The sequence below is a fragment of the Gossypium raimondii genome, chromosome 5, assembly GCF_025698545.1.
Source record: "Gossypium raimondii isolate GPD5lz chromosome 5, ASM2569854v1, whole genome shotgun sequence".
NCBI classification, from domain to species: Eukaryota; Viridiplantae; Streptophyta; class Magnoliopsida; order Malvales; family Malvaceae; genus Gossypium; species Gossypium raimondii.
Window position 1 is genome coordinate 24,502,289 of NC_068569.1, and position 12,359 is coordinate 24,514,647.

The 12,359-nt window shown below is 32.3% G+C and overlaps 3 protein-coding genes across 3 annotated transcripts; 1 reads left to right on the forward strand and 2 right to left on the reverse strand.

Annotated features, from left to right (window-relative positions):
• Positions 1–1,257: 1,257 nt before the first annotated feature.
• Positions 1,258–1,644, reverse strand: LOC105767685 (egg cell-secreted protein 1.1). Its single transcript, XM_012587259.2, has one exon. The coding sequence runs from the start codon at positions 1,642–1,644 to the stop codon at positions 1,258–1,260; it is 387 nt and encodes a 128-aa protein (XP_012442713.2).
• Positions 1,645–4,468: 2,824 nt separating this feature from the next.
• Positions 4,469–7,013, forward strand: LOC105770251 (60S ribosomal protein L3). Its single transcript, XM_012591365.2, has 6 exons — positions 4,469–4,608; positions 4,884–4,978; positions 5,105–5,215; positions 5,562–5,866; positions 5,990–6,399; positions 6,527–7,013. The coding sequence occupies exons 2-6, from the start codon at positions 4,894–4,896 to the stop codon at positions 6,783–6,785; spliced, it is 1,170 nt and encodes a 389-aa protein (XP_012446819.1). The 5' UTR covers positions 4,469–4,608; positions 4,884–4,893; the 3' UTR covers positions 6,786–7,013.
• A 35-nt stretch (positions 7,014–7,048) lies between these two features.
• LOC105770250 (protein S-acyltransferase 8) lies at positions 7,049–10,682 on the reverse strand. The gene is made up of 5 exons (XM_012591364.2): positions 10,644–10,682; positions 9,371–9,556; positions 8,625–8,930; positions 8,287–8,520; positions 7,049–8,080 (listed from the first exon to the last, which is right to left on the reverse strand). The coding sequence occupies exons 1-5, from the start codon at positions 10,680–10,682 to the stop codon at positions 7,559–7,561; spliced, it is 1,287 nt and encodes a 428-aa protein (XP_012446818.1). The 3' UTR covers positions 7,049–7,558.
• Positions 10,683–12,359: the final 1,677 nt, after the last annotated feature.

Genomic DNA, 12,359 nt, shown 5'->3' on the forward strand with positions numbered 1-12,359 from the left:
CATGTTTTTATACTTAAATTTAATTATTTTTAACTAATAAACAATAATTTAGGATTGAACTAAAAAAAAAGAGTTGACAGTTGAATTTAGGGTTACTTCTGAGAACTAATGCTAAACTGGCCCTTTGAAGTGCTCATGAGCTAGGTCTAAACATAATATTAATATATATTATATGCTTGCTCAAGCTCAGTCTCGTCTGAAATATGGGCTTAAAATTTTACCTAAACCCGTCTACATTATTTTAAATTTTAAAAAATATATATTTATATTATTTTAATTTAATTTTTAATAATTTTTTATTAAAATTTTTTTATATTCATCTTAACATTTTTTTTGGTGAATTACAATAACAGGGCAAAACTCGAACAATTAACGCGACTAGTTCGACTCGAACCCAAGCCACACCTGGGACGATGAACACCTTTGACCATTAGGCCATCACATGGGGTTTAGTTTAACATTATTTTAATGTTTACATTAGAATAGTATTATATATTTAGTATAGGTTAAATTTTTTAATGTGTTATTACATAATATAAAGTATTACAAAGTTAAAAATGGGCTAGGCCAAGCTCTAGTCTTGAATGTTCAAATTCGAGTCCGGCCTATATCTTAAATGGGTCTAATTTTTTTATCCAAGTTAATTTTCGAGGCAAAATATTTTTACTCAAACCCTCCCAAATTTCAAACTTGAATGAATAGCCTGACCCGTGAATAGATCTAATAATCATGGGACTTGATTAGTAGCGCTAACTCTTAGACTAATCTGTTCGATAATGGTTACAAATATATAGTGACTTCTATAATTATTTTTCCAAATTCTACTATAATATTAGCAATAATTAATTTTAGTTGAAACTTCAAAAATAGTATCCTAAGTATTACAACGAAGAGGATACTAATTTTGTTACGAGAGTTTTCCGCAAATTAATCTCATTCCGTATGATCGTTACTTTTAACTAATTTGTTTTTATTGTATTCGTTTTAACCATATCTTGTTATAAAAGGACATCTAAATTAATACAAAATGGATTTTTACATACATTTTGTTGTATATTAATTTAAAAATCTTAATTTTATTTCCTTGTCTTGCTAGAATATTGGTATTATATTTGTCCTGTGGTACTCGTATTTGGTAATGAAAAACTATTTCATTAATACCGTGAAAAGAAGAGAGAACAAAGACACCCTGAAACCATTGCAGAAAAGACACATAAAACATGGTAAAATTTATTCACGAATGAGAAAGCCATCCATTCAAGGAAGTATATCATTCGCCGGAGCAACCACGCTAGCCTTCACAGACGGCGGAGACTTGGAAGTTTCATGATCGCAGTATCCTTCAAGTATGTCACCTTCTTCCGTGGTATACCCTAGTGTTTCAAGCATGTTCGGCCAGCACTGGTGGCTAACCGTATGAATAGCGTGGCAGCATGAATCCCCGAGGTAGGTTTCACCGTTGAGGAAAAACAAGATGACTTCTCCAGTGCAGGATTGAATCTGGGTCAATGATTCCCAGCAACTCGGGGAGTCCGCATTGAGTCGAGATTGAAGGGTTAGCTCCGAGGTTTCCAATGACGATGCCATTGGCAGGGCTAAAAACAGAAGAGTGAGTGTTGAAAAGAGCTTGAAAATGTTGGCCATTTTTAGAAGCTTGATGATAATGCAGAACAAGATTGGATGAGATGTTGGTGGAGATAGCATATGGTAGGTTTATATAGGAATTCAACTCTATTAACTGTTCATGAAAGAGTTAATATGATTATTAATAGTATAATTACTATGGAAGTTGATGAGATTTTGCGTAAATGGGGATTAAATATTGGTTTAATTTCAAGCTAGCATAGAATACAATTAAGTGCAGATGAAGAGTTGAGTTGTGAAGCACCATGTTACTGTATTTCAGTGATAAGGTTCGTCAACAGCCGCTAATTATCTCAGCAATTATTTGCTACAACTGCTTCTACTCTACAAACTTATTTATTTTGATTTAGGTTTAAATATATTATTATTATTATAATTATAGTTATTCCATTATATTTTTCATAATTACATTTGTAATTTAACTTAAAAATACATACTGAAAATAAATTATATTTAACCTATGGATTTTTAAAATATAAAGCGATTTATAATTTAATTTAATAGTTAAAGTATTTTTATAATTAAATAGGTTTTATTATTTTATCTTTATAATTATTTAATACAAATATTAAGAATAAAAATAGAATAATAATTAATTAAAGGTAAAATTATTGTTTTTACTTAAAATTTATTTAATAAATAAACCTTAAAGAGTTTGTATTTTTCGTCAAACCTTATCAATATTTTCAACATTATTTTTATTGTTGCATAATTATCAAGTGAATATATCTATATATATATTTTTATTTCAAAATGTCATTGAAATAAATTTATAGAAAATTTTAATAGTGATAACAACTTGATCTGGATTTTAAATTCAAAGTAAATGAATTAAATTCTGAAAATAAAAGTTGGGGCTGGATTCTAAATGTATAAAGTGTATAAAAACTTAAAGTATATTTTAACCTTCAAATTTTTACACCACAATTTAATCCAAACAAATAATCAACTTAACGTGAAACGTTGAACCATACAAATTATTTAAAATTTAATTACATGTATGCATTAAAAACAAAGCTTAAGAACATATATTACAATTTGTTTTGTATCTCAAATTTTAATATTTTAAAATTAGATTTTGTATATATATATTATATATAGTTAGAACTGGGGCCATTTATTTAAATTAAAAGGCCTATATAATATTTGGAATGATTTGGACAAAAATATTAGGTTTAAAAATAGATTTGAACAAAAAGTTAAACTCGATTAAAATATACGTTGGGCTTAATCTCCAATATTCAAACCATACCGACCCCACTCACATCCAAGTTTAATAATATATTTTATTATGTTATTTTATGTATTATGTAAATTGTGTCATACGAAAATTAAATACACTATACTATATTATAAATAATACTTAAAACTTTTAATAATAAGAAAATATATATAATGATAGTGAAAAAGTATATATAATTAATAAATATTAATAAAATAATTTTAAATAACTAAAAATAATATTGGTGAATATAAATGGGTTTAAGTTAGTACGTTATAAATATAATCAAGTTTGAATAAAAGTTGAGACTCATATTTCAAGTCGGACTAAACTTAAGTAATTATGTATAACATCAATATCATATATGGACCAGATCGAGATCCAACTTGGTCACGCCTATAAACACTTTTAATTATATTTATTACCCAATAATTTAAAAATACTAAAATTTTATGTGATATATATATTTTTTAAAAAATAATTATCCTTGCATAAAACAGGCTTAAAAGTTAAAACTAATATTAATATATGCTTAAAGCCAATCCAACTTATTTATCAATTCTAGTCCTCACTAACTTTTTGGCAGTAACATGCAAGCCCAATAAAAAAGGGAGAGCCCCCATTTTGTCATAAATCCAAAAGATGGGGACAAAATTAAATCTAAGGAAGAAAACGAGGGGTTTAATGGATATTCATTTTTTTTCTAAACAATAAGTAGTGTCAACTTAAAGAGTATGAAAATACAAACAAATTTGTATCATAATTTATTTGACCCTCTAACTTTATAAAAAAAATCATTTTAGTTAGTTATTTAAATTTCACCTCTTTTAGCCTTTGAACTTGCATTGTTTGTCAAATCACTCCAAAATAAATGGAAAAGTTAAAAAACGTTAACTCTGCTGACATAGCATCCACGTGTATGCCACGAAAGCAAATAATTATTTAAAAAATTAAAAGCTTTAAAAACTATTTTTTATATATTTATATATTTATTTTTAAAAATAATTTTTATTTTTTGGGATTTTAGAAATTTAAAAAATTAATCGTTAACATGACATCCATATGACAATCCACATGTATGATACATCAACAAAATTAACATAAGTTAACTTTTTCATCTATTTTGGGTGATTTAACAAATAACACAAGTTTAAAGGCTAAAAGAGACAAACAATTAAATAAAAACTAAATTTTTTTTATAAAGTTAAAAGCCAAATAACTTATTATTACATTTATTAAAACTCATACTTTTAGGTGAAGTCGAATTTAAATTAATAACTTATTTAAACTTATTAAAATATAATTCGACTCGTAATAATGTCTAATCCACACTATTCAAGAATTAGGGTTATATTTTTTAAAACATAAAACGTGCAAAGTTACAAAATATTTATTTAACCAACATAAACTTGTATTTCTAATCCAATTAAACGTAGGAAAAAATTTGTATAAATGAGTATAATGGTTGGGGTGATCTCATAATAAGTTCTAGTCCACACTAACCAATAACTTTGGGCTCTAATTTGTAAGCCCAATAAAAAAGAGAGATTCCCCATTTTGTCATAAAACCGAGAGGTGGGGGACAAAATTAAATTTGAGTGAAGAAAACAGGGGGTGTTTATGTAAATTAATATATCTAAACATTTGTTTATAAATAAAAAAGCATCAGCTAGGGTTTTAGCCATTTAGGAGGTTAGCAGCAGCCAGCCACAGCATTCGCCGCACGGCATCAGTCTCAGCAGGTTGCCTTTCTCTTTCATCTAATCTCTCCATCTTCGTTTCTTTCAGCTACATATACATAGAAATTGGTCGGAAATGAAGGAAAATATAAACTGTTTTCTCTACTTTTTTTCCCTTTTTGTTAGAATATGACTTGATGTCGCTGTGAAAATCTTTTTCTTTTGTTTAGTTTTTAGTCTTAGATGCTGAAAATTTCATTTTGGTCTTTGGTTACGCGTTTTTAATTTGGTGTTATCAATGGGTTTATTTATTTAATTTACTTTTGGTGGTGATGAAGGCGGGGAAGAATGTCTCACAGGAAGTTTGAACACCCAAGGCATGGCTCCCTTGGATTTCTTCCGAGGAAGCGAGCTTCTCGTCACAGAGGGAAAGGTTATATTGTTTTTTTTTAATTTGTTTATTATATGGCTGTAGAAAACTACAGTTTTTTTATCCCAAAATGCAGTATTTAAATGACTATATATATGTATGTGATGGTGTTACTGTGGGTTGGTGCAGTGAAGGCTTTTCCTAAGGATGACCCAAGCAAACCTTGCAAGCTCACTGCCTTTTTGGGCTACAAGGCAGGCATGACACACATTGTCCGAGAGGTCGAAAAACCTGGATCTAGTAAGTTGATTTTGATGACATAACTCTGATACTTGTGCCACTTGTTTGATATATAGACTACTAAATTGTTCTTTCTTTGAGCTTTATAAACTCTTGCCTTAAGATTTGTTGAGCTTATTTTGAATGTTAATGCATTGGTTAAGATGATTTTTATGAAAGGAATTTACAAGTAATGTGTTAACTATTATTGACATTTGTGAAAATAGTGCATTGAATTTAGAAGTTATCCTGGAACTAGGGTTAGTAGGCATCGGTTATTTGGAGTTTGGACTTTTTAAATTTATTATGCTGCACCCATAATCTTATTTGAATTTCAAGCTAATTTGCGTTCTTTGTTTCTGCATAGAGCTTCACAAGAAAGAGACATGTGAAGCTGTTACGATCGTTGAAACCCCTCCTATGGTGATTGTTGGGGTTGTTGGTTATGTCAAGACACCACGTGGTCTTCGCAGCTTGAACACCGTTTGGGCTCAGCATCTGAGTGAGGAAGTCAAACGTAGGTTCTACAAGCATTGGTGCAAGTCCAAGAAGAAGGCTTTCACCAAGTACTCAAAGCGGTACGAGAGTGAAGAAGGGAAGAAGAGTATCGAGGCTCAGCTGGAAAAGATCAAGAAATATGCCACTGTTGTTAGGGTTTTGGCCCACACACAGGTTTTTACCAATACATGATTTAATCTATGCCTTGGTTTTGTTTTATTTTGATTGTTCATAAGTGGTAATTTTCAAATGCTTTGTTTTAATAGTACTGTTTCTTGTTAACTTGTGCTTTTACAGATCAGGAAAATGAAGGGATTGAAGCAGAAGAAAGCACACCTAATGGAGATCCAAGTTAATGGTGGAACTATTGCAGACAAGGTTGATTTTGCTTACAAGTTCTTTGAGAAGCAAGTTCCGATCGATGCTGTTTTCCAGAAGGATGAAATGATTGATATCATCGGTGTCACTAAGGGTAAAGGTTATGAAGGTGTTGTGACTCGTTGGGGTGTCACACGTCTGCCCCGTAAGACCCACAGAGGTTTGCGTAAGGTTGCTTGTATCGGTGCCTGGCATCCTGCTAGAGTCTCCTTTACAGTTGCTAGGGCAGGTCAGAATGGATACCATCATCGTACTGAGATGAACAAGAAGGTTTACCGGGTTGGCAAGGTTGGTGACGAGACCCACTCTGCTATTACCGACTATGACAGGTTAGTGGAATATACTTAAATCTTTGCTTTGATCAGATTGGGAGTATTTTGAAGGTCTCATATAAAGACTTTCAATGGGTTTTGTTTATTTCGATTGATATAATTGTGGAATGTGTATGGTCATCAGGACTGAGAAAGATATCACTCCAATTGGTGGCTTCCCTCACTATGGTGTTGTGAAGAGTGATTATCTGATGATCAAAGGTGGCTGTGTTGGACCTAAGAAGAGGGTGGTTACACTCCGCCAGTCTTTGATTAACCAGACATCTCGTGTAGCTCTAGAGGAAATCAAGCTGAAGTTCATCGACACCTCATCAAAATTCGGGCACGGACGTTTCCAGACTACACAGGAAAAACAGAAATTCTATGGTCGGCTCAAGGCATAAATCTGCAAATTGGTCAGGAATTTCCGGCTATCGTATGTTTAGGTTTTGTTATTCTCTGAGCTTAGTTTATGTTGATTCTCTATTATGTTTTGAAATGCATTGGTTGGATTAATTTTGTTTTATCAACTCTTTTTGAATGTGTGGACAACTGGGGTTTTGGTCCAGTTAGAAAACCAATTATACCCAATGTTTTACTTTTTAACAGATTTTTCCTTTCGATTTGATTAATTTTGCCTTCTTTCCCTTTGGTAGAATTTAAAAGTTGTTCGATATATTTGGAAGATTAAATTTTATGGTTATATCTAAATGTATTTTAAGAAAAATAAATAGTAATAACCTTGTGGGTATCCCTTGGAGTTTAAATGGTTCAGATGGTGCTTCCTGCTTGAGGTGTACGATGGCACGAATGAAGATGTAAATTTTTTTAAAAAGCTTTTTCAATATATTTATAAATATTTAGAGAATCATCTGGTCAAGTTGAATGCCTTAATTAGACCAGCGGATTAAATCTAAAAATCAATCATCTGACCAAGTGGATTCTTTTCCCTCTGAATCTATTTATTGGTACATTTCTTGTGGACAATTGTCCTTTTCGTTGTTTTGATTGCCATCGTGTTCGATGGTAATACATTATTTTTTATGCATGTATTTTTATGCCTGAAAGGGAGTAAATTTCCCTCCCCAATCGAAACTTTCTCATTCGTAAATCAAAGAAATATCCCCTTCATACGGTAAAAACTCTAATCAAAAGAATGCAATGGCTACTGTACAAATTACTCAAATAAACGGCCAGCTTCTTTTATTGTAACTGTAGAATTGGTATGGGAATCAGCTGCGATTTCTGAACTACTGTTACCGTAACTCGAGGGTTCGGGGTCTGATCGAATCATAGTCATAGTCAGAGAAGCTCGATGATTTATATCCATAATAGAATCAGCCTCCAAGGTACTACGAAGAGGATCATTACTCTCTCTACTATCATTTTCCTCGTCATTTTGTCGTCGGGAGATCTTCGATAGGTCTATACCGTCCTCTATATTATGCTGCTCGGATATCTTCAATAGATTTTGGCGGTTCTCTAGATCTACCTCGATTTTCGGATGTGTATCTCCACCTACATCTTCTGCTTTCGCTTCCTCAGTAGGCCTGGGTACCTCCTCTTGAACTAAAGCCCGGAAATTATTCTTTGAGGGGTTTAGCTTTGTGCAAAATATTTCATCAAAATTACTCGGACAACCTCGATCGAAAATGTTGATTCTGTTGTCAGCCCTATGTCGAAAATTTTCATAGGTAGTCTGGAAGTCAGGAAGTTAGGTTAGTTAAACTCCGAAATAAACTTATCAAATTAAAACAACATAAAAAGGGCATCTTTGTTCCTTGCAGGCTGCACCACAATAAGCAAATCAAGGCCTAAAACTTGTATTCATTGGTTGATTTCTTTCTTTCCATATTTATTTACCCAACTCTCACAAGTTAAGAGGGTGCAAAAACAATATCATACCTGGTTTGTTCCGATGAGGTACAAGTGAAACCCTGTGAGCCCACCAACAAACCATAGAGCAATGAAACAATACGCCATTAGTACGACAGATGGAGGAGATTCTTTCATTGCTTCCCAAACTGTTCTGTGGTTATCATCCATCAGAACCTTAATGTACAATGCTGACATGGAGAACACATAGATGCAGAGAAGAGTTGTTGAAGAAACGAACATAAAGAAGAACCGATAATTGCGCTGGTCATATACAGAATAGTCAGCCTCTTAACAAAACACTGCTCAAGGGGAGGATGAAACATCCGGACCTGTATGAATAGATAGGTTTATCAGATAAAACATACCAGTCCGATGCATTGCCCTACCCAAGGGCAATGGTGATCAAATCTCTCAACACAATTGTTGCAAATGGAACAGTGGGAGCAACGAGGAGGTCGATAAAGCATGCATGTGCTACAATACTTCACCCGCACCTGCATTCCATTAACCATAACTTCTTTAGTTCGAGGGAACTGACGGCCAGGTGTATGCCGATTCCGAGCCTGAGCTGGAACAGAAGAATCATGGTGAGGCTCCTCCTCTGGGGGACGTGAATTGCGAGGAATGATTCCTGGGTCCCGGGCTGATGTGAGGAAAAGAATAATCAACACCTATCAAAATAAAGAATGCTATCAAAAAGACAAAGTAGAAAGTTGACAAAAATAAAAGATAAAAAGTTATATATGTACTTTAAAATCTAAAAGGGGCTATAGCTATCCTAATCTTATCTTAGATTAGAGAAGGCCAAACTTCTATGAGAAATTCATTTTCAGTACAAACTCGGCAAGTAATCTAGATCAAATGAAAGTGTTGCACTACATATATTCCACCAAACAAATATTTCAAATTTTAGATAAACTGTCCTTGGGAGTTTAAACATAAAAGTTAAACTGTTAAAAATTGGCACTTAGTATTTATCCGTAACTTGCAGTTCATAAAGTTCTTACAGAATTGTTAACACTGTTGGCAACTAGGGTGATAATTTCAAGAGTAATTGTTCTAAAACCTCAAAAAACAATTCAATCAACAAATAAAGGGTAAAGATACTTACATAGATAGTAAAGACAACTGCTACCACCATAATTCCATATCCTGCATTGTATGGAGAAAATCTATGTCGAAGATGCCTTGCAACAAATATGCAAAAGATTATAGAAGGAACACTGATAAGCAATAAGGTAACAGGCAAAGATCTAGCATCTGGACCGAATATTAGCCTTCCACCAAGGAAAAACTTCTGCATAACGTATATAGAAGAGAATTAAATGCTGAATGAAAGTCATGGACGATCCATTCAGACTGGAGACATCAAAAGATAAAACAAATAGCATCAGATTTTGCTATAGCATTTTCATATTTTACCAATATTCTAAAGCTATCATCCTCTATATTTTTCATAACTAGCACACCTTTTATTCTATGTTGGTCCTAATAAATAGTGAATATAGCAAAATATATATATCAACCAATATTTTATGATTTCATGGCACTTCCAACAAATGTGATCATTCATCTAAATCTTGAGTCTTAACCACAATCTAATACTACATTGTTGATCCACTCAAACAATACTTTTGCACCGATTGCTACACTAAATCATTCCTTTGATCCAAACATTGTCACACTAGTAAAGTAGCGAGTATATCAACATAATCACCAAACTAGACAAAGAAAAGGCTTCATCATCATCATCATCATGGCTTGGAATTGCACCAATTTGTGAAATTATAATTATCGTACTTCAGTAAGGACATTTCTCTAAAAGAATTGGCAGATTTAGAATAAGTTCATACTCTTAGGAAAGGCCACAACAGTATCACCAGATGTTCTCGTAATCTATACAAGTTCCATTGAAGAAAGCACACACATAGCACTATAAACACAAAAAATAAAATAAAATGAGCTACTTGTGAAGCATGAATTCGGCCTACTTGCATCAAAGCAATTTTAGCACAAAAGTACTCAATTCTACCTAAAAATTGTAAGGTCATATGCATCGTAACTTTACAATCCATAACTGATATGAATGTTTCATTGACCTTAACCATAACTCTCTTTTTAACCTCAAGAATGTAAAAACAAATCAATGAACAGTCCAAAGCACCAAAAAGAAATTCATCATTTAATACATGTTTTCTCCCATTCTCTATCATGGCAAAATAAAAACAATGAAAACCGAAGCCAAAAATCCTACTATACCAATCAAAACCATACTCATTGTCCTTCAAACCAAACAAATCTAACAATACCTAGATGCCAAAACCTAGCATTTATATTGGCCGGGGGGGGGGGGGGCAATACAAACGAAGAATTGATATCCTTACATTACTTCCTTTCCAAACTTCGTAAACACGCTTTTCCATGAAAGAAATCTTCCCCTCTTATAGCTTTATTCGACTACGTTGGAACTGAGTCCAAGATTTGAAACTTATGCGAAATTTTCATTCTCTTTAAAGGAAAAAAAAACCGTAACACGTTGCGATGCAAAAACTTTGCCAACCGACTGAAATTTATACTCAATCGAATGGCGATTAAATGATGAGTGCAGAGTTAGGGCCTGGTTTCCTTTTGCGTATTCAATATTTAAAAAAAAAATAGGAATTATTGTAGAAGATAAAGTGCGTGTGTTGAGGTGATCTTAGCGACGGCGATTCGCGTTCTGTTACTTCGTGAGCGGAATAGGAATTTTTTTGTTCTTTTATTTTCTTTTGTTAAAAGGAAAATATCACGTCATTTTGTATGATCGTTTTTTCAACAGAAAAGGGATGAAATTTATGTTTGTTAAATTTTATTAACTGTTAAGAGAATAAATAAAATATGTTAAAACTTAAAAAGGTTTCGTTTAACCAACAAGTCAATGGTAAGATACATTTTATTTAGAAAAAGCATAGGTTAAAATATTAGAAACCATATAATTGAGACTCACAGCTATAAATTTTTAACATGGATAGCTAAATAACTTATTTTATAATTAATTTGCATTTATGTGCTATGTAAGAATTAATAGTGTGTTATTCAAATTTTAAATTAATTTTAATGTGAAAGTATTTAACATGTTAGTAAAAGGGGTGTTGCTAAGAGCGGAAACAACATAATTAAATTGGTGCTTGAATTAGTGGGCACTTTTTTGTAGCATCTACGCCCAACCTGATCACCAAGTTTAAATGTGAAACACCGCATTTATTGTCGAAGCAACATGAACTAGCTTTCCTTTTATAATCAATTCAAAACATCAAACATTTGACATTTTATATAAACTATTCATTCCAACAATAAACAAGTTATTCAAATACTTTAAAATTACTTGAAAACAAGTTCAAAGATATTAATTAAAAATAACTAGAACTAGTTCTTATTCAACATCAATACAATATCCAACTTTTATCGCACTTTACAAAACATTCATATTGATTAGAATCAACTTCAAGTCATTCAGAACACTTTTAAATTATTTTTAATTGAGTTTTAGGTGTTCGAGGATGATCATGATCTAATTCGGGTCTCCGGCGGTCAAAACAAATCAAAACAGGGGAGGAATTCTATTTTGACATACTTGTATCAGTAAAAGTCTAGAATTCTATCGGTAGAAGTCTTTGCTACTGTTCATTTTTTGCTACTGACTTATTTGTACCGATACATCTGACAACTTGTATCGGTAGAAGTTTGTCAGAACCTAAAAAAGACCCCAAAACATACCTAGTTTGACCCAAAACAATACCATATCATATCCAAACATTAAAAGACATGTTGATAAAGTTCTAAATATAATTTTGAGCATGCTTAACACCTTAAATCACCTATTCACAAGTATGATCACAATCTTATTAACATCAAGCATCAATTTCACATCTTTGGCACGCAAGCATCGTATCAAATATGATCTAAACATAACATATTAGACAAGCATAACCACATATCCCTACATCCAGCACACACAAGCATATATGGACATGTCCATATTAAATACCATTAACACGTCAAGTGACCACAACATTCAAAATGAATTCAAAGTAAACTATGAGACTAGATACATGCCGCTT